The sequence below is a fragment of the Clarias gariepinus genome, chromosome 10 (assembly GCF_024256425.1).
Source record: "Clarias gariepinus isolate MV-2021 ecotype Netherlands chromosome 10, CGAR_prim_01v2, whole genome shotgun sequence".
Lineage (NCBI taxonomy): Eukaryota > Metazoa > Chordata > Actinopteri > Siluriformes > Clariidae > Clarias > Clarias gariepinus.
The window spans coordinates 7,562,304-7,585,336 of record NC_071109.1 but is presented as its reverse complement, the minus strand read 5'-3'; the positions used below and the strand labels follow the sequence as shown (position 1 = coordinate 7,585,336).

General features: G+C 38.2%; 2 protein-coding genes across 4 annotated transcripts in view; one reads left to right on the top strand and one right to left on the bottom strand.

The window, feature by feature from the left end:
* Positions 1–5,621, top strand: part of LOC128531626 (C-terminal binding protein 1) — a 32,516-nt gene extending 26,895 nt beyond the window's left edge. For both annotated transcript variants that reach the window (XM_053505649.1, XM_053505648.1), the window contains exon 9: positions 4,260–5,621. In XM_053505649.1, the coding sequence (XP_053361624.1) occupies positions 4,260–4,446 (187 nt within the window). In that variant the 3' untranslated portion in view covers positions 4,447–5,621. The remainder of the gene's footprint in view (positions 1–4,259) is intronic.
* An 836-nt stretch (positions 5,622–6,457) lies between these two features.
* ppp2r2cb (protein phosphatase 2, regulatory subunit B, gamma b) lies at positions 6,458–22,656 on the bottom strand. Of its 2 annotated transcripts, none has more exons than XM_053505735.1 (11): positions 22,592–22,656; positions 22,265–22,415; positions 18,942–19,037; positions 16,813–16,910; positions 16,562–16,703; positions 16,313–16,425; positions 13,522–13,699; positions 12,013–12,177; positions 9,834–10,003; positions 7,538–7,629; positions 6,458–7,450 (listed from the first exon to the last, which is right to left on the bottom strand). In XM_053505735.1, the coding sequence occupies exons 3-11, from the start codon at positions 18,997–18,999 to the stop codon at positions 7,102–7,104; spliced, it is 1,365 nt and encodes a 454-aa protein (XP_053361710.1). In that variant the 5' UTR covers positions 19,000–19,037; positions 22,265–22,415; positions 22,592–22,656; the 3' UTR covers positions 6,458–7,101. The 2 variants fall into 2 exon arrangements, with proteins under 2 accessions (XP_053361710.1, XP_053361711.1); XM_053505736.1 differs by having other exon boundaries at positions 22,265–22,500; positions 22,592–22,637.
* Positions 22,657–23,033: the final 377 nt, after the last annotated feature.

Sequence of the window (23,033 nt, the reverse complement as noted above, 5' to 3'; positions counted from 1 at the left end):
AGCTTCAGTGTGGTACTAGACAGGGATGCCCTTTGTCACTCCTTCTCTTCGCTGTGGAAATGGCTATTGAACCATTGGGAAAATGCCAATATTACAGGTATCTCTCGTGGGGGTGTGAAACACAAAGTTTCCCTTTATATGTTGTTGACATGCTGTTTTCCATATCCGATCCTCCTTATAGCCTACCAAAACTTGTGGGTTTACTGAAAGACTTTGGTGAAATATCTGTCTACAAGGTTAATCTAACAAAAAGTGAAATGATGCCAATTAAAAACAATATAGAATAGTTTTCTGATTCAATCCTCTTTAAGATTAGTCCCAGAAAAATCAAATATCTAGGGATTTGGTTAACACATAACCGTGCCGATCTGTACAAGGCAATACAATTATCAGGTTCTACTTTCCAAAACAAATTTAGATCTTGAACGATGGGACCTGCTACCTCTCTCTTTGGGCGGAAGAATAAACACAATTAAAATGAATCTGTTTCCAAAATTCCTTTATCTATTTCAGTGTCTTACAATCTTTTTAACAAAATCATTTTTATATAATAAAATGAAATAGTCAGATTTCTAATAAAAAACAACCACCTATTAAACAAAGTATCCTACAGAGGCTTCTAGGTAATTTAGGAGGAATTAGCACTTCCAAACATTCTTTATCATAACTGGGCTGCTAACATGAGGGTAGTGTTATTCTGGGCGAAATATGATGTCAATCCTCCTGTCTGAGTGGCTATAGAGGAAGCATCAATGGGATCAATATCTCTCTCATCATTATTATGTGCTAAATTGCCACAAAACAGCCCACATCTGGTTTTACCTCAAACCCACTGGTTATACACTTCGTTAAAATTTGGAATCACTATATATAGCTATCTAGAAAAGATTTGCTATTCTATAAAGGGATCCACTCAGGAATTTTATGATGTCTGGCAACCATTTATAAGCCATTTCGAAAATATAGATGCAGATCAGTTGGATCTGTAATAAAAGATTTCTTTTTTATTCTCTGTTTTTGATACTTCCTTTTTTGTTTGATGTGTAATTTATTTATTTATTTTTTTTCCTGCTGACTGGCTGTTTTTTGTTGTTGTTTGTTTGTTGTTGTCGTTTTTTGTTTGGGGTGGGGGGAGGGGTATGGCTAGAGAAAAGAAAATGTATAATAGTGTACTATGTATGTATATGTAACTTGTTTATATTTCCAATAAAAAAAGACTTTAATAAAAAAAAAAAAAAGAGACATGGATGAGCGAGTTTGGTGTGGAAGAACTTGAGTCGCGACCTCAACCCGATAGAACAACTTTGGGATGAATTAGAGCGGAGACTGTCAGACAGACCTTCTCGTCCAACATCAGTGTCTGATCTCACAAACGCGGGTCTCCTAAACCTTCTGGAATGTTTTCACAGAAGAGTTGAAGCTGTTATAGCTGCAATGGGGGTCGGGGCAACATCATAATAAACCCTATGAATTAATAATCAGATATTACTCATTTGCATATGAAGGCAGGCGAGCTAACACTTTTGGCAATATTGTGTATCTATTTTTTTTCCTGTTTAGTCAGTATAACATTTCACACCCTAGTTAAACCTTTAGGGAGAATGTGGTGTGGTGAGGGGACTACTTTGGGTCGCAGTTTGGGCGGTGCAGGAAAGGGTGTGAATGGTTTCGGCGATGTTTGTTTGTGTGAGATCTAGCATGTTGTTTCATATACGGTCCCAATCTAAACTCGCCAGATAATTAACCTGAAGATGGATGTCAGATTTATAATTTCCTTCTGGATTCTGTTGGCTGGTTTCTGACTCTTACATGTATAGTTTGAGTCCAAATATGTCTGAATATAATTTTGCATATAACAAATAGGACCCTATTCAACATTCGATACGGTTGCCATATCTCTGCCTCCCCTTTATTTCCTGGGTGCTGTTTTGGTTGTTTTTTATTCACGTCCCCTGAGAGTTTACTCTCCTATCTTGCACGATGGAGACAACATATCTCATTGGCTGCAGCTAACTTAACACCACACCTTAACCGACTATGTAAATATGTAGGTCTTATCAGTGCAACCAGGACATCATAGCCACAGACAGATAATCACGATAACAGTAAAACAGTACCAGTTAAACAGTCCACATTCTAGAACAATACTGGATATTTATATTCTATAAAATAACACATATGGCATTAGGTAATCAAGTAACAACAATAACAACAGTCAGTAGTTTTTTTTTTTTTTTTTTAAGAAATCAAGGTCAGGTTTGGGAATAGTTCTTACAAGAACAGTATTGTGTCAAGTGCATTTGCAAAACCCATCAAGCACCATGATGAAACTGGCTCTCATGAAGACCTTCCCAGGAAAGCAAGAACAAAACTTATTGCATATTTTGGATGAGGCCTTCAGCATTATTTTACAATGAAGTAAGAAAGAAAAATCAGTTTTACCAAATATGAACAAAATAAATGTAATTAAAGACAAGATTTAAATAGGTTCAAAGGTTTTACTTTTACTGTGGTATCCAATACAGTATTTTTGATTTACACTAACAAATAAAACTCATGTTTTACATTTCCTTTTTATCCCCCTTGTAGGCTATGTAGGGCGTCAGGCGTTTAAATAAGCATTTGTGCGAGGGATGGACTGACCATGATATGTCTGTAGCACTTTTTCTCGATTATACTGTGCACTAACTCTGCGTGTCGGATATTTTAATTGCAATAAATTAACTTTAATTAATTTACATACAAGTGTTATAAAATGTTGTAAGTGTTTTTAAATAATACTGTATAAACAACATATAAAGCAGATTTAAACAATAAAGTAGGATGATTATTTATGTTGTCTGTAAATGTCTATACTTAGTTTAGGTTTAATATGCAAAAAATAAAAGAGACCACTGCATTTTACTCCAGAAAACTTCTGGAATGGTCACAAACCATGACGCAAAAACTGTTTGCTTTTTTGCGAAAATAGTGGTATAAAGTTACCCAACAGCAATGTTAAAAAACATGCCAAAACACATGAAAGCATGTAATTGCAAATCAGGTTTATTATTTCATCAAATACACAATTTGTTTACAAGTTATTTGCATTTTTTTTTGTTGTTGAGTTTTTAAAGCTCTGCAAATACTGCATGATCATGGGTTGTTGTGATGATGTCATTTCCTTAAAATATACTGTACACGCTAAATACTGTACCAATAGTTATATTTTGAATGTATGTAGAAGAAATTTTGTCATCAGTTCACAAAAAATTAATCAAACCTCTTCATCTCACCAAATCATGCACCTGTAAGGGAAAAAAAACATTAAAAACTAATTATTTTGCAGTGATCCCTATTTTTTTTAAATACTGTTTAACTACTGAAGGCCTTTGACCCAAGAAAAAATTAACATATTAAACTAATTTTCTCATGTATGAAATTTAACTGCATGGCTAACACCAGATACCAGATGTGTTAATCTGAGTTCATCATGAACTCGTTCATCAGTGTGAGTCGCTCATGTACAGGACTTTTTGTTTTTGTTATTTTTAATAAAGTTAAAAGCACATGTAGGTGCAGAAGTGCAGAATAGCTGAGTAATAAGAACTTTTTAACAGAAATGCCAAAAAAAGTGGTGCAAAAAAAGATATTTTGAGCTGTTTGGATTTTTTTTAATTGTATGCTTGACTGTTTATACATATGTTTGAGGCCGAAATCGAACAGTTTAAATTGACCATCAATCGAGTGTTGAAACAGCATTGTAAAATGTACTCGGCGCATCCTTTATAAAAATCACATACATTTGCACACATCACCCACGGGTTTGACAAATGAACTCAAACACATCTGCTAACATGTGAACCCTGTACAGATGCAGTACAGAGCAGTGTCACATGTACAGTACCAAACCACATGGTAAAAAAAAATGAAGAAGGAAGTATAATATTTTGCTGTAGTTGACAGAACGAATAGAAAAAGGAAAGCATTGCAGGAAGCAGAGAAGAATTCAGTTGTACTCAGCCAGGTCGTCTGATACTCTTGCATTCGTATCCTCACATTATTTTGTGATGTTTATTCAAAATATGTCACTTCCCTGTTCTGTCCCGGTTGGTTTTCCACCAACTTTCCTTTTGACCTGCTTGTTTTGGTCCAAACTCAAAGAACACATACTCATGGAATTGTTCATATGTCTATTAAATATAAGACTTTAGTTCATAGATAATATAATTCATACTACAATCCATGGACTACTATTAAGTTCTCTCTTCTCTCTACAGGTACCCTCCAAGTGTAGGGAGCCTGGCATCCGGTGGTCTCCCGCCCCCTGTGGAGGGAATAGTGCCAAGTGCCGTTCCGATCAGCCACAGCCTTCCGCCTGTAGCACAGCCGCCTCACGCGCCATCTCCGGGCCAGACGGGCAAAGCCGAGCCCGATCGAGAGCAGCACCCCAACGAGCAATTGTAGCCACACACTCCTGATCCAGAGTTTTCCATACCACTAGAGAACTATCCTGGTCCTTCTTTACCCCAAAGAAGAGGAGCGCCACAGGCTGGAAAAAACAGCCAAGGAAAAAAAACACACACACACACACACACAAACAACAAACAGTGACTGTCTGAAGTAGCCAACCATTTGAACTGAAGGTGGTGGATTGTGCTCGCTCTCACTTTTGCTCTTTTTCCCCCCCCTTTTCTTTTTTTAGGTGTGAAGAAAAAAAATCTTATGGATTTACCACAAAAAAAACAAAAACAAACGACTCCCTGAAACAAATCCTGCTGGTTTAGATTGTAGTCTGTCTAAGTGCAGTGGGCGATTTATTATTATTTTTCCCATTTCTTTTGTGTCCCATGAGTTTCATTGTTAAAAATAGTTCTGAATGTAACCTGTTTGTGTACAGTTTTTAGGATATGATCAGTGGTTTGTAAAAAAGAAAAAGAAAAATCAAGGGAGGTAACCATCAACTAATAGACCCATTTTTATTATTGCTTGTTTTATTTTTTGTTGTTGGTATGATTTATAGAAAAAAAAAAAAAAGTGCCCGAAAGAGGCCTGTTTTGCACACCCTCTCAGGAAAATTATTTTCCCCTCCTTCCTCCCTCTTTGGAATTAAACCACACAGGCTTTTTTTTGTTTAGTTTTTTTTCTTTGTATCCATGTGTCTTTTTGTAGTCTAATTTAGCAGAGTACTTTCAAAAAGTATATTCAGTGTTTTTTTGTTGTTGTTTTTGTTTTATAATTGTTCATTATTTTCAGTTTTTGTTTGTTACTTAGCATGTACTACCTTATGTGTTAAAGGTAAAAAAAAGAAAAAGAAAAGAAAACTCCGTTCGGTTTTGACGGAAAAGAAAAAAAAACAGTTTGTCTTGTGAAAAGCTGGCGTCATGCTTGCCTGTTTCTGTGTGACTTGACCGTACCGTGTTTTACGAGGCAGCTCCGAGCTGCTGGGGTAGTTGCAGCGCTCCATTGCCTACATAGTTTCCTTCCTGGTTAAAGTGGTAGGCTAGCAATATACATACTATATATACTATGAGATATCATTATTTTTTGTTAAACAAAACTCAGAAAAAAAAAAGAAATGTTTGTGACTGTATGCATTTGTATGAATTATTTTAAATGAAATAAAGGTCCAAATTTAATGACATGGCTTTCGGGGTGATAACACTGAATTTCTCATGTACTAAACTGGAACAGTTTTACATCAGAAGTTATGCGGCACTACGTCAAGTAGAGCACAGATTGTGGGCATCGGATTGACACGGAGAGGAGTTCACGTCAATGGGGACTTTAGATTGTATAGAATAACTGTTATTAACAGGGAGTCAAAAATTTCTTTATTTCTCTATATAATCTCCTGCTACACTAATGCACTTTCTCCAGCGTTTCACCTGCCTGTGTCTGGATAGCATAAAAATAGAAAGATTCTCATGTCGCCGCAGTCATGATCAGATTCTCTGCTTCACGTCTGATACGCTGGCCTCCCAGGAAATCCTTTAATGGCCTAAACATGTGGAAATTACTTGAAGCGAAGTCAGGACTGCTACTCACAACCGAGTTTCTGTAATGTGCGGTGGACAGTTTGAGGTCATATTTTGTCCTTTGGTTCTTAAAAAGAAATGGGCATTTAAGGAGGTTCTGGGAGGCCAGCACTTGAGACATGAAGCAGGCATACTGAAAAAGATTTTTACCCTCATGGTATCCAAGCACCAGTGAAATGTTGGATATGTGCATTAGTATAGTAGGGGGTTATATAGAGGGAAAAAAAAGTAGTTTTGTTTACATGTTCTGTTATTCTGCACTTCCCGCTTTGACTTGAACACCCCTTTGTAAAATATCTACCAGATTATTTCAGGCGAGCATCACTACTTCGATGCGTTATGTACAAACTGGGGCATCACATGTTTACTGTGTCCGGTGTAAAACAAGGTTTACTGTTTCTTTATTCTCGTTTATAGCCAAGAGTTAACACTTTGCGTCCAGTTGAAACAGCCGTTACAGCTCACCCCGCTCTCCCCTACTCTCCCCCATCTGTGACATCTTCCGTGTGACATCAAATCAGCAGCACAATGATTTAGCATGCTTTAAAAAAAAAAAACCAAAACAACTTGAAAATCCAGTTTTTCATTAGTAAGTTCCTTAGAAACATTGTTCCTCGTTCAGACATTCACATGTCATGATTGTACTGCTTCAGTTTTAATATCTGATATGAGGAAAAGGACGTCTTAAGTTTACTGTCTCCTGTCTCCAGTCAAGAAACATGAAACCTGAGAAGAGCCACCAGATGGTGGATACAGTTCATAAATTCAATTAAATAAAGGGTCCGGGTTTGTTTGCATTCATCACTGTCAGTAGAACTCAGTCAGTTAGCGAAGCCCATTGATTAAGGATAATAATGTAAACATGCAGTAGTTATTTAAACACTGACAGGCAAATATATTTCCTGGTTTAGCTCAGTCCCTTGTGTTACATTTCATGCAGAAGTGCTGAAATACAGTCCCAGTCATAATCGCGGTTATAATATCCAGCATTCAATTATTATCAGGCTTTTGTGTTTATACTGAAAACGTGCTCTTAAGTTTTACGAATTTTTCGACGCGTTGCCGTCTGGGCTAAAGGTCGTGTTCAGTCACGAGCTGTGTCCTGTAACTGCAAAGGTTTGTCTTGTTCTAAATGATGGCCCCCGTGGTGTCCGGGCCCGTGTCTGTCCTGAAAGATGAACAGGTTGTTGCTGGCTGCAATGGCGATGATGTTGTCCGTGGGATGCCACGCCGTGTGCAGGACCTTCTTCCTGAAGTCCAGGCTGTCCACGCTGATATCGTTGTCCCTCCTCTTCTTCCCCACGCACACGCGGCGAGGCCGGAGCACGGCACGCCGCTTACACACCTCCCTGCTCGCCTCCAGAGTCACATCGCGCTGACTCGCTCGGTCGAACATCCGGAAGAAGTTATTGTACGCTCCTGTCATGATGACACTGAGAGGGGAGAATAAGGAAGTAAATGATGAAATGGGAATTATTTGGAATATTTTTAAGCTGGGAAGTCAGAGGTCACGGTTTTACCTGTCGGTCCCGTTCCAGGCGCATTCGAACTTATCAAAGATGCAGTCGCTCTCGTAAAGGGCACATAGTTTCGAGCGCAGATAATCTTGGACCTGCAACCACACACACACACACACACACACACACACACAGGCTATTTGTATACGCATAAATAGGGATGGGAATTAACAGGGATCACCCGATACGATATTATCACGATACCCGATATGATTTGTATTGCGATCCTGTAGGTATCATGATTTTATAAATATTTTGATCCAATGTTAAATTTCTTTAACAAGAAAATGCTGATTATGCAATGAAACATGTTTAAATCAAATTTTAAACTTTAAGTTTTTTTTTTTTTTACACAAAGGTCTAATGAGTACGTAATTGTTTATACTGTATGTCATCCATATGCATTTTAAAGCAGCCTCTTAAATGTAGTTATTAGCTGGATATTTAAAAAATAGCTATTATTTAGTATTGATGGGAATTAGCAGGGATCACCCGAAACGATATTAACATGATACACGGGGGCCAATTGTAATACAATTCTGTAAATATATATATATATACACTGTAAGTATTTAACACATCAGCATTTTATTAGTAGGGGGATTTCTAAGTGGGCTATTGACACAAAATTTCCACCAGATGTAGCCATCAAGCCAAATATTGAATTCAACCAAAGAAATCAGATCATTTAAGTCATAATAAATAAAGTGAAATGAGACAGAGAATAAGTATTGAACACACTTTATTTAGTACTTTGTTGGTGATCACAGCTTCTAGACGCCTCTTGTATGGAGACCAGTCGTCTGCATTGCTCAGGAGTGATCCTGGCCCGTTCTTCCACACAAACGATCTTTAAAAAAGGCTCCTTGGGCCTCTTTTATAAATTTTGATCTTCAGTTCTCTCCATAGATTTTCTAGGGATTTAGGTCAGGTGATTGACTGGGCCATTCAAGCAACTTGATTTTCTCTCTTTGAAACCACTTCATTGTTTCCTTGGCCTTGTGTTTGGGACCATTGTCTTGCTGAAATGTCCACCCTCTTATCAGGTAGATGGCAGCAGATTTTTATCCAGAATGTCCCGGTACATTTCTCCATTCATCCTGCCTTCAATAATATAAAGTCTTGCTAAAAACAGCCCCAAACCATGATGCGTCCACCCCCAAACTTAACTGTTGGTATTGTGTTCTTGGGGTGGTGGGCAGTGCCATTTCTTCTCCAAACATGGTGTGTAGAAGGACTGCCAAAAAGTTAATTTTTTTTCCATACTATAGTCTCCCAATAATCCACAGGTTTCTCCAACTGCTGTTTTGCCAACTTTAACCGAGCTTCAACATGCTTTTTGTTCTGCAATGGAGTCTTGCATGGTGAGCGTGCATGGATGCCATGGTGCGTCAGTGCATTGATTATAGTTTTCTTTGAAACAACAGTAAGGTCAGGCAAGGTCTTCCTGAAGTTTTGCCCGAGTGGTTCTTGGCTCTTGGAGAACTCTTCTGATTATTCTTTGGACTCCTCAGACAGGGATCTTACATGGAGCACCTGACCGTGGCCGGTTTATGGTGAACTGATGCTCTTTCCATTTTCGGGATAACGGCCCCCACAGTGCTCACAGTAACATTCAGCATTCTGGAAATGCGCCTATAACCATTTCCATCAGAATGCTTTTCAACGATAAGATTATAAAGATCTTGGTTCTTGGAGTTCTTTGCTTTTACCCATCATGAAGTCTTTTCTGTGTGCCTCCTGGGTAATTAAAAGCCTTAATAGGCCATCAATTACAGTAGGACTAAAGCAGCTGATATCAATTAGTACTGATAGGGGGCAGGGTTTCACTCTCAATACTGGCTTCCTATGCCATTTTGCACCTTGTTATCTTCATGTGTTCAATACTTATTCCCTGTGTCACTTTTTTTATTTTTTATGACTTAAATGTTCAGATTTTTTTTGTATGAATTCAATATTTGACTTGATGGCTAATAATTACATCTGGTGGAAGTTTTGTGTCAATAGCCCACTTAGAAATCCCCTTACTAATAAAAATGCTGATGTGTCAAATACTTATTTTCCCGGCTGTATATTTATATCATGAATTATAACTGAATTTTTTTTTTGTTGTACAGAGTTTGCATTTTTTTTCTTATTAACATTCACATTTTTTTATTAAACATGTTCCTGTTATTGTGTAATAGAAGTTCCCTTCCAGTAAATTGAATTAAATTCAAAAAACATTTCCAGGACAAAACAATACAATGCAATAAGGCCTGGTCTGTTAGAGAAGAAGGGTGTAAGAGTGAGAGGAGACCTGATATATCTCCACCGGTTTGTTTTCCATGTTGATGTCCCAGACTTTAGCAGTGAGGTAGTCTCGGGTGAGCAGGTAGCGTCCACTGTGGCTGAACTTTACATCCGATACAGAGGAAGTGATCTCCGAGAAGAACGATCGATGGGCTGGGTCCACTGACTCCTCAAATACTGAGAGAAATTACACACCGGCAGAAACAGAGATATTCCTTACAGACTTAAAAATCTTATTATAACAAAGGAATTCTGAAAAGCACTTCGACCCTTATGCTGTCATTGCCATCAGATGGGTCGAAAGATAATAACATCTCTGCTCAAACATGAGTTATGAGGCATGCCATTATTTACTGTGTTGCACAAGATCTGTTAAAGGGAATCTTTCAAGATAAGTTTTTTTTCGATGTAATCGAGATTGCTGAGATACAGAGTGCATCAGTGGGATTTTCAAGTAATGTTTCATCAATTATTAAGTTTTAAACTTTGAACATAATTTTAACCCAAGTTTTATCAGTGGTACCTTGGCATATGAATACCCTGGCTCAAAAATTTTGCCTTAAAAACCGACGTGTCGCAATAAATTTGCCTAAATTGTGCATATAAACAAACCGAACCAAACTAAACGCTAAGTTGCGCGGAAGTCCAGGAGCAGTTCAAAACCTTTTTTTTTTTTTGCTTTTTGTGCAAAATTTAGTTAAAGCGTAGAACCATGGGTCCCAAGACTGTTAGCAATTATGGTAGCAAGAAGAAAACGGAGCCGCTTTTAGTTTTGTTTTTAAAGCAGCCGATGCCAAGAGAAAACATAAATTAAAGTTGAGTGTGATTTAATGTCTATGTATTTCATATTTTACTTCATTCACATATCTTTTCTTAATATTCTTGACGCAAGAATATGATTATAATGTTGGAAATTGGTAATATTCCTCATATTTTTGAGTGGCTGAACGGATTATCTGCATTTACATTTATTCGTGTGGAAAAATGTGTTTCGCAATACAAGTTTTTTACCTTAAGAACTCGCCTTTGGAATGAATTTCATTCGTATGCCGACTGACCACAAAACTCAACTTAACTTACTTAACATCTACAAAAAAAACACTATTCAACAAAGAAATGATAATAATCACGTAGTAAAATATATTCTTAACTGTTGAATCAGCTGCTTGATATGAGTGATTCTCTTGGAAAAGTGCTGTTATTTTGTGACATAATTTTATTACAGTGTCAGCATTATAAGGTATAACGAATAACACACTACAGTCCTGGTATCTATGTTATCTATTAAAGTATTCACCGCATACATTTTGCTCATTTATATGAGAAGCGTTCAAATAGAACTGAGATTTTTGACTTTCAGAATAACATTTACAAGATGAAAAACTCCTTTTATGTCTCTATATAATCCCCTACTACACTAATGCACTCATCTAAGTGTTTCACTAGTACTTGAACTGTTAAAGTAGAAAGTTTTTTCAGTACTCCGGACTCATGATTAGAATGGCTGCTTCACGCCTGAAACGCTGGCCTCCCAAGGACTCCCAATCATGTGGAAATGGCTTGAAAATGACTGACAGCCGAGTTCCTGTAATGTGCAAGTGGCGTTAATAAACAATTGCGTGCACAATTCCAACAGACACGTGTCCGAACTACCCGCACTGTTCAAATGTTTTACTGCGGCTAAGAGTCACATCGCCGGACTGTGATTTAAGTTTACTGTAAAAGTCAATCGGTTTAATATCCTCATTTACCAGTCCCAGTTTGACTTGAACGGCCCTCATAGTTACATTTACAAAAAGCCTCAACAGTAAGCCTCCTTCTAAAAATGCCAATTAAATACAACGTTATGGAAAACTTTACCATAACAGTTTTATTTAGAGTGTGAAGGTGCGTTTCAAATTTTTTTCTATAGAAATGACTACTTCATTTCAAAATGTACACATTTGTCTAGAGCAAACCTGGCACCTAAAACAATTGATAGATCTGATGTTTTAGGGATTTCATCATATTCCATTTAATCAGATAAAAAAATTTAAACAAGTTGTAGTATAAAGTATATAAGTATTTAGTGTGTTATGTTTCAATAATTGGTTAAAGTGCATCTTTAAATCTTTACGGTTTTAAAATTTTTTAAGTAATTTCAATATCCGTTATCACGTTAAGTAGGACGAGGGAGAGAGACTCACGTTTAGCAGGTCGGTCACATAACGCGCGAGATCTCATATCACACAGGCGTGTAGCACCTGCACTGCTACTGAAGGCCAGCAAGTGGCAGTGATGAGGGTGAAACTCAGCCACGGTGATCACCTCGCTCAGGTCCTCCATGTTTTCTGGCTTCAGGTCCACAATGTCTGAGAAAGGTGTTAAAGGAAACACAGACCCACCCTGGATAGACATGAAAGCATTTCTGACATGCTAGATTCCTGGAGCTTCAGTAAAAGTACAGTAGTAAAGTGCAAAACCCTTGAGCCACCTTAAATTTCTAAATATCGACTTTAATTAATTTCATTGAAAGGAAATGTTTAACTGCACCAGGCTGCAAAGCTCCTCATTTTTCCTCTTGTCTGTTCCAACCACTCAGCACTCACTCACTCACTCACTCACTCACTCATCTTCTATACCGCTTTATCCTGTATTCAGGGTCGCGGGGACCAGGAGGCTTAGGGCACGAGGCGGGGTACACACTGGACAGGGTGCCAATCCATTGCAGGGCACACATATACACACTCACACACTCATTCACACACTAAGGGTAATTTGGGAACTCCAATTAGCCTAACCTGCATAGCTTTGGACTGTGGGAGGAAACCGGAGTACCCGGAGGAAACCCACCAAGCACGGGGAGACCATGCAAACTCCAAGCACACAGAGACGGGGTTTAAGCGTGGCCGGGAAGTACAACACCGTGCCGCCCCATTCAGCATCAGCAGTATAATAATCACCGGTTCATGCCTTAAATTAGATTTTTTAAGATTAAATGTTGCATAAGTCATTTTGGCTTAACAAACAGAAAACATTCCTTTAAAACTGCTCAGGTACAGAAACTAGACTAAAGATCAAAGACAAAAACGAGAGATAAAAGATAATCAATACTTTTGCTGTTCATCTGAAACAGTAATATTTAACTCTACATATGTTGTTGTTGGTCTTTCGGCTGCTACTGGACAAGAGGTCGCACACAGCGGACTATCTGGTCCACACATACAAGCTTGGCACAAGTTTTTGCGCTGGATGCCATTCCTGACAGAACCTTCCTATTTTACCCGGGCTTGGAATTGGCACTGCATCCAATGGCTGGGGTTTGGGCACTGGCTGGGAATCGAACCTGGGCCTTTTGCATGGCAGGTAATGTATGTTTTTAAAAATTCATCCTGCTTAAAGCATACAGTACATGTATGCTTTAATATACTGTACATGCTTTCATACATCCACAACGTATCCCAGGAACACTGTGTATGAGGTGGGAACACACATCATGAATCAGATGCCATCTGACACACATTTAAACACTTATACAAACCCTGGGACATCTAAAAAAAGCCGATCTGCCTACTAACAAGTTTTTAGAACATGGAGGAAAACCATGCAGATACAAAAAGAAACTCAAGATCTGGTTTAAATACAAGTTTAAACACCAGGTGGACCCAAATGAAATGACCTTGAGTCATGAAAAACACATGCAGAAATCAGGATACTGAAGCTGCGATCTGTGATGTTGAGATTCCACAGGTTGATCCTCAAGTCATCAGCTGACAGGTAAGTCTCACAGTCACTGTTAATGCTGATAGAGTTAATGTGGTAGGCATGAGCATTAGCGAACACACGCCGCGGAGACGCTTCCACCAGCAGATCCATCGGCCGTAACACAGGGACCTGTACGAACATGCAATATGAGTAAAAATATCCATGCAACTGTTCAATCTGTGATCTTTTCACATTAAATATGTTTATATATAAAAAATATTTGTGATGTGTTTAGTGATTCTAGTGCTAATGTGTTGCTTGTTGTGTTTTTTTCTTCAAATCCTGTGAGTTATGTTAGTGCTTATGTGCCACGTTGATATTATAAAGAAGGACCCCAGACATAAGTTATAACAGTCAGGTTTTAGTGCCTGTATTTAGGCCTAGTGCCCATAAACAAATGCGTACAAGAGCTACTCACTGTTTCCACTGGTGTTTAATGTTATATGAATAGAAATAATACATGTGGCAGTAGTGGATACACAGCTGGACTTAGCTCAGTTATTTACGGTATGGAATTATGAGGTAATAAGCGTAATGTAATTAACAGAGGTATCATCATGAAAGGGGGAGATCATTCTTACTAGGAGGTAGTCAAGTGCATTGTGGGAAAGCATTAAACAAAGTGAAACTAGACGTTTACGGCATTTGCCAGACAACCTTATACAAAACAATTTACATCTATCTCATCTAAACATAAAATAAATGTGTAAAGTTGTTGTATCTGTACATTGGAGATATTTGTGAAAAAATATTTGTGAGGGATGTGAGATGAGTCATAGAACAAATCAAGATGGTTTTTGAAATTTTTGTATGTTGATCTGTTTGTTTGTGAACGTATCACATAAAAACCACTGAAAGAATTTGACTGGGGTTTTCACAGCTGTATTTGGCCAAGCCTGAGGTAACATATAGTCTTTGTTTCAGCACAATCGGGCCACAGGAAGAGAAGATATGCTACTTTTGTAATTTAAATAGAAAACACTCATATCATAAAAAAATCAACCTTGAAAAAAATCATTAGTTCATCTCAAAATACAACAGGTGGTGCTGTACATCTTTTAATAGGTTCTTATGAGTGAGCAATCTACTTAATTTACTTACTAAACGCGATCTCACAACTTCATTAAGCACACTTCACAGTAACACGTAAATATTTGAGTAGATTCAAAAATCCACTAGATGGCGTTGTACATTTTTATAAATGCACTCATGAGTAATTCAATTCCACTTTAAATTAGCCATAGGCACATACAGGGGCAACTTGGTGGTGCTGGGGTTTGAATCGAGGACTCGATTAGTAATCCAACGCATTAACCGCCCAGCTAGCCCAAACACTAGGCTAGCTGAGCTAACCACGAAGCTATCCCTTCCACAGACCAATATGTCCCTTAAAATAAAATGGGGAACTTGCATTTGTAACACCAAACATATTTATATTATATCAATTCCAAATATTTATACTGTATGTAAGTGACCTTTTGGTACCACTTTAAAAATGACCTATTATGTTAATTTCACTTTTTTTTCTTTCTTAGAAATTTTTCAGATGGGTCTCCATCCTGCTTTTTGTCCTTTTTTCCCATTTTTGTATTGTGGCAATACAAAATATTCGTAGGGTGCCAATATTTTAGGAATAAACAATGTCATTGTGTATACAGTATATGTTGGGGTCCAAAAGTCTGAGGCCACGGTTTAAAATGCTTCTAATTTGCCCCTTTCCTAATTTAATAGTTTACAAGTTATATACCTGAAAACAACTTGAGTAAAAAGTTTTTTCTTTGAAAGTTTTGCAGGAAGTTCAGAATTTCGTAGTGTTGTACTTGGACCATCTTCTTTTTGGTTTAATGCCAGGCTGCACTTATGCTGACCACAAAGATCCATTTTAGATCAAATCTATCAGTGTTATAGGATCAAATGCTTCAGCTGACGTCACTAGAAACCTGATATTTTGTTCAAGTTCAGTAGGGACGGAGATGAAATTTCTTACGAATAAAGGCGTAAACCCGATTTACAGAACACTCTCAGCATAGGACAGTTACTAGACTCTTATCTTTAAAACGTTTGAGCCGTTCAAATATTTTAATGATAAGAGTTTGACAATCCCTGCTAAGCTGGCTCAGAGCCCACTGCAGTGTTTTCTGTAAGTATTCAGCAAGTGTTCCAGCTTACTGAAGAGACGCATCTGTCTGTGGGAACTGTACACTCGATCATCCGCAAACATCACTTGCACATTACAGGAACTTGGCTGTGTTATTGTCACATCCCCTGTACAGTCCAGATCTCGCTCCAGGTCATTTCCACATGTTTGGGCCATTAATGGAGTTCATGGGAGGCCAGCGTTTCAGACATTACGCAGGCAATCACATTATGGCCTTGGTATACTGAGAAAACCTTGATGGTACTAGTGAACTAGTGAACTGCTGGGAAAAGGGTTTTCACTCTGATGAATGTTTTCTGTTATTCTGCCCAATCAAAAGTCCCTGTTTGACTTGAACACCTATTGCACAAAGCAGCAGTTAACACGGTCAATATCATACATTTGCTTACATCTAAATGGGGACCTGAAAATTGTGCAGAATCTTGCGTTTGAATCCATAATATGGAATATTTACAATATTGAATGTTCATTTTTAAAATGCTGTTCCAATTTTTAAATGGCCAAAAAGAAAAAAAAATCCCATTTGGTAAGATGGTCACAGACTTGTGGACTCCACTGTATCAGAACTTTGCATAGAACTGCACCTGAAGAGATGTGATTCTGGAAATGTCCTTCATCCGACCCTCCTCATCTTTCAGGTTGTAACCTTCAGGCCTCTTGTCTCTCTCGCTCACCTTCCACAGCTTAATGGTCTTATCTGAAAAATATATGTTGCTAAATAAACCGTACACTTAATTAAAGCTAGATATGACCAGAGGAATATACTGTATGTATAACCATTTGGTAAAGAAGTAAAGACTACTCTGATTAATCAAGTTCAAGGTATTAATCACCATTGGTGGTCAGAAGGAAGTGGGTGGAATTGATTTGAGGTAACCAACGGATCTTATTGATTTTCTCCTCTATCTCTAAGCTCTTCAGGCAGTCGAATTCGGGCTCATGGCTCTGAAATGTGCTGTACACATTATATTCCCCCTGAGAGGAAAAAAAAGATTTATCTTATAATTATAACATGTCATATGGGTCCTTGTTGTACTGTAACTTATTCAGAATTACAGTATTTGTCCAGTCGAGTAAATCTTACCTGAGGTTCTCTTTGAAAGATGACCACTCTCCCCCCCTTGTCCCCGGTGGCCAGAAACTCTCCTGATTGGCTAAACTCCACCGTAGAGATGACATCAGCTGAATCAGGGTTTAAATGGAAGACAAAAGAACAGTATATACTTAAGTGTTTTTTTCTTATGGCATGTTCCTTTAGAATAGTTTGACATGGGCAGCATTGGTGGCTTATTAATTAACACTGTCGCCTTAAACCTCCAGGTTTAGGTTCGATTCCTGCCTCAGATCTGTGTGCTTGAAGTCTGTGCTTGGTGGGTTTCCTCCAGGTGCTCTGGTTTCCTCCCTTCAGACTAAGTGGTGTTTACAAATTGCTTGTAGTGTGTGAGTGTATGCGTGTGAGTATGGATTGTCCCATATGTGTTCCTGCGCTGTATACTGCTTTATCCTGTGGACAGGGTCACCGGCGGGTCCTGGAGCCTATCCCAGGAAACTTAGGGCATGAGGCGGGGTACACCCTGGACAGGGTGCCAATCCATCGCAGGATACACATACAGTACACTCACACACTACAGGCAATTTGGGAACACCATTTAGCTTGTCCTAGGTCTGTGGGAGGAAACCGGAGTACAGAAGGACATGCAAACTCCATGCACACAGACCCGAGGCGGGAATCAAACCCGAAACCTGGAGGTGCAAGGCGACAGTGCTAACCACTAAGCCACCCTGCCGCCATGGTGTTTTTTACTGCAGTGAAATTTGGATTAAATGTGGATTAAGTATTTTTAAAGTATATTTAAATACTTTTCACCACTGGTGAAATTCTGTCTTATGGATATGATGCAACTGAAGCAGTCCTTCACAATCTGTACAAAAGGTTCTGTGGTTAATTAATGCATACTACTGAAAGCATTAGGATTAATAGGGAGAGCACTTAAAAAGCAGCTTTTTTCTAAGGTGAACTTGAATGTCATCCCAGTTCAGGATAGTACTCATCCCCACCAGCAGAGGTCCTTCTCGCTACCTTACTTTAAAAATAAGAAAGTGGTGAGAGAATTAACCCGAATAATTGAGATGGAGAACTAATCCTCATACACTTTGTGAAGTCCAGCTTCCACTGCAGTGTGTGTGTGTGTGCATGTTCTAAGAATTGTTGTGTATTCTGTTTCCTGACCCTTGCCTTATTCTACTGAATAGTCTTTTGGATTTACTCACTGCGTCTTCATTGTCTCTGTGTTTTTTCAACACTTAATGAATGAATGAATCAGTACTTAGTTATAATATTTTGCTTTTCTGGGAAGACCAACTCTAGATTGGAAAAAATATATTACTCAGACACTTCTAATCTAATGCCTCACATCTAGCAGGTGACATATTAATGTATGACAGTTAATATTACCACTGTGATGAATCTTCTACATATCTATCTGGCTTTCCCTTCAAGTCTGCCTGCCCTTAATAAAGTAGCCATTTAAATTGCATTAGGATCTGATAATAAGCAATAATAAGTTTAAGAAATATTTAGGTATTGAATTATTAAATTGCAATACAACACATACAAATACCTATTAGTGTGTTTTACTTTTTGCCAAAAAAAATACTTTGTCATCTGTTTATAACTTATTATTTGTACTTTAATTCCATTTTTAAAAATTGCTTGCTTAAGCTGGTTTATTTATGGTTTCAAGGGTCTTGGTTTATAAATACATACATAGATTTAATTTAATTATATATGATGGAATTATTATTTGTTTTGTCCAAACTACTTAATAATAATTAAATATATAAAATAATTAGTTTTACTGTTGTTATAACAAGAACACTGCCACAACTTCCATAAATAATAATAATAATAATAATAATAATAATATACAATTATGATAATGCTGATGAATAGGGCACTAACCAGATCAAATGTTTTTTTTCTTTTCTTTACAATGTGGCCTAACCCACAGTAATCAATTGTAAGCTGTCACTTTGAGTTTGTGGTTTGATTGCTCATATGAGTAGCTACTAAAGTTTATTTTTTGTCCTCTTCATATTAGACATCTGCATAAATCTTCTGATCTGACATGATGAATGGGGCATTACTGTGTGTTTCTGGTTTGAGGCACTGTTAAAGTCATGTGAAGGTAAAGTCATGAACATATACTTTACCCTCTGTGTACTCCGGCTCCAAGGCCGAGAGCTCAGAACGGAGAACAGGGCTCAGCATAATTGGACGGTGTTACAGCAGCTACATCTGAACCAATCCTGCAAAAAAAAAAAAGAAAAAAGGAGAGAACTTTCCTAAAATCCTAGAGAGATTTAATGAAGTGAGTGTATAAAGATTTGATTAGGTAATTAAATATCGGATTTAATTACACAAACACACACAATTTGAAACAAAATGTGAAAGCCACCGATACGTGAAGTGATCATTGATTATCTTTTATTAAGACACCTGTCATGGGGTGTATGTTCTTAAAGTTAATGTTTTAGAAGCAGGAAAAATACGCAAGCGAGTGACTTGGCTGGACAACTGGACCAAAGCATTTCCAGAACAGCAGGTCTTGTAGGATGTTTCTGGTATGCATTGGTTAGTACAGTACCTACTGAAAGTGGTCCAGAGAAGTACAACTGGTGAAGATGGGACTGGGTCACATCATCTATGGCACACTGATGCAAATGAAGTTCATCTGGTCTAAGATCTACTGTAGCACAAATGGCTGAAACAGTTACTGCTGGCGCTCATGTAAAGGTGTCAGAAGACAAAGCATCACAGCTTGGTGTGCTTAGCTGGACCAATGCAAGCCAGTCCTGATGCTCATGGTCATTTTAGGTCAGTTTTTAACATTGGAAGAAGATAGCCTGGTCTGATGAATTATGCATTTTATCTTATTTTTTTTTTTTTACATCATGTAGACGGTATCTATGAGGAGATGTACTAAGGGAAAAAGGCTATAGCACCAGTTGTTACCTAACCATTTCTGCTGACCTAGTAAACCCCTCCATGGCAATGGTGCTCCATAATTTTAGTGCCCACTTTGAGCAGGATAATGCTCCCTGCTAGACCGCAAAAAAACGTTCAGGAACAGCTAGAAAAACAGTTTAAGGTGTTTCTGAAACCATACAGTATAACAGGTGCTACTGTAACAAGATAATCAATAGTATTCCCTTCACCTGTCTGTACCTTTAATGGTATGGATACAGATGCAACATTTTTTTTCAACTTCATGTGGGCTTTACTTTTATAAATCTTTATGTCTGAATATTTGCTTATGCCCACATGAAAGTAAAAAAATCCCAGTCCCAGTGTTTTACTCAAATCTAAACCAGATGACTTGTGAACTCTTCTGGCAAGCTTTGTACAGTAGAAGAAAAAAAAAAGTCTATATTTGTATCTGTTTAGGACTATCTATTTGTATCTGTTGAGTAATATTATAAAGCTGAATAATATACTATACTGCTTTTAAAATGAAGGTATAAATATATACACTCGTCCCCGGCCAATACATTAGGTACACCTATTCACATGTTTGTAAACATAATAATAATAATAATAATGATAATAATAATAATAATAATAATAATAATCAGCCAAATACATGACAGCAATTCAATAATTTAGACAAATAAACATGGTCAGGACGATCTCCTGATGGTCAAAGCCGGGTATCAGAATGTAAATAAAAGGTGATTTAAGTGACTTTGAATGTGGCGTAATTGATGGTGCCACATGGACCGGTCTGTGTATTTCTAAAACTGATGATCTACTGGGATTTTCAAACACAACCATCTCTAGGATTTGCAGAGATTGGTTTGAAAAAGAGAAAATATCCACTGAGTGGCAGTCCTCTGGGCAACATGTTGAATCTTGAAGCAGATGGGCTACAGGAGTAGAAGACCACACCGGGTGCCACTGCTGTCAGCTAACAACAGACGACTGAGGCTACAATTTGCATAGGCTCACCAAAATTAGGCAATAGAACATCGGAAAAAGATTTACACAATTGGCGGATGCCCTTATCCAGAGCAACTTACATTTTTAGCTCATTATACTGTACATCTGAGTAATTGAGAGTTAAGGGCCTTGCTCAAGGGCCCAACAGGGGGGAATTTGGTGGTCATGGGGGTTTGAACCTGGGATCCTCTGAACCATAATCCAGTGAGCCACCCATGCCTCTCGACAGTGCCTGGTCGGATGAGTCTCAATTTCCCTGCGATATTCAGATGGTAGGATCAGAATTTGGCAAAAACAACCTGAATGCATGACATGGTGTTATTTTCTTGGCACACTTTGGGCCCCTTAGTATCAACTGAACATCATAAAAATGCCACAGCCTACCCGAAAACTGTCACTTTATGTCCAATAGGGGTCCAACCCAATACTGTAGCAAGTGGTATTTAATAAAGTGAATGTGTGTCTATGTGGAATTTCAGTTGGATCTTTAATTCTTCATGCATATTACGTACTCTAATAAAGTCTCCAAGTATTGTTATACAGCCTCTGGTTCTTAATTTCTTTCACCTGTCTACCGTTCACTTCATTAGAATAAAAGTTATAAACATGTTAATGTACAAAATGAAGCATACCGTACTATAACATTTTTTTGGTTACTTATTCACATGTGTGAATAAATCAAGTGCCAAGAGACTCAGAGACCGAGCAGCAAGGCTGGGTTATACACTCTGAGAGAAAAAAAAGGTAAGAAACATCAATTTTTAATTGGGTCGTCCTACAGCAACGTTTCTCCATTAATGTTCCATGCAGATCCCTTTACCAAGCTGCGAACTCATGACCATCTAATGAACCCATAGAGGTGTCTAACAACAATAGTGTATATTATATTGATATTAATATTGCGATCAATTATGCCATAGTGCACTTTTCTGGGAGTACATTTAAAAAAAAAAATTATTAAACCCTTTTCTTCAGTAATAGTTTATTTAGGAAATACTGTACCGATTGCGTTAGATCTCCAGTTTATATACAGTGTTTAAACATCCTCTGGGATTTAAGCCAATTTCCCAGACGTTCCCGTGTAGAGATTTACTGCTAACTATTACAAAGCGCTGACACTGGAAACTACTTCCAATAATCCTACATTAACAGCGCCCTAAAAAAAAACACCCAAAAAACCCCCACCACATCGATGATTATATTTCAATCTGTTTAGTATAAACCATGCTGTCAAAACTATTGCTGTGAAAACTGAATCAACACCTTCTGAGCGATCAGAAGGAAGACCAGCAGTACTGGACAATCTGATGTAACTGACCAAATGGGTCCATTTGCTTAAAACTGATGCTGAGATATATACGTTCCTACTTTACACAATTATGTCCAAAAGTAATCAGACACGGGGTATCCAAGGTCTAAAATTCAGACGCTCGTACATCTGGGGAAATCGTTTAACCAGCTCTATATCGAGACAGAGATATTGTTCTAAGCCTTACTCTCTTTCATACGCACACACACACATACACACATTTCTTACCCTCAGTCACATTGTTGTATCTTCAATCTTCAAATGTCTGGTGGTTGATTACTTCATTCGGCCCCATGGCTGATCCCCGTGTGTGTGTGTACGTGTGTGAGCGGTGGTGCATCCATTCTTCCTACATCAGCACATCCACTTGCTGCAAAGCCTAATGGGCCAAGAGGAATCCCAAGGAAAAAAAAACGAGAGTGTCATGCACACACCCACACAGAAGCTCTCCTGTATCAGCTCACCTAAAGAATACACACACACACACACACACACTTGCTGGTAAAGAGAGGAATGCCTGATGATGCCAATGCTCAAGCCAGCCTAATCACTTACAGCGCGAGTGCTGATGTGAAGCAGACCTCGCTGTAGGCGTATCGACGTGTGTGTGTGTGTGTGTGTGTGTGAAAATGAGAGGGGGACTAGAAATCAGTGTGTACGTTCTGCTGCATAGACTCCTCCCTCTATACTCAGAAACAAAGGTCCTGACTGACTCAAGCTTAGCCAGTCTTGTGTCAGCTCGTGAAGCCCAGCCAATCAGAGAGCAGCGCTCTGGCTTCACGGTCCTACAGCCTGGTGTGGTTGCCTAGCAACCGCATCATTTTACCAGGGATAAACAGGATTGTGGGGGAGCAATGCGAGATAAGTGTGGGAAAACCTGGAGGACACTGAAATGCTTGCATAACATAAAAGATGCCCATTTCTGTCTGTGTTTATATTACAGACAGAGTGCGAAGAATATGTTTAAGTATAAAAGGTTTACACTGCTATAATGAGG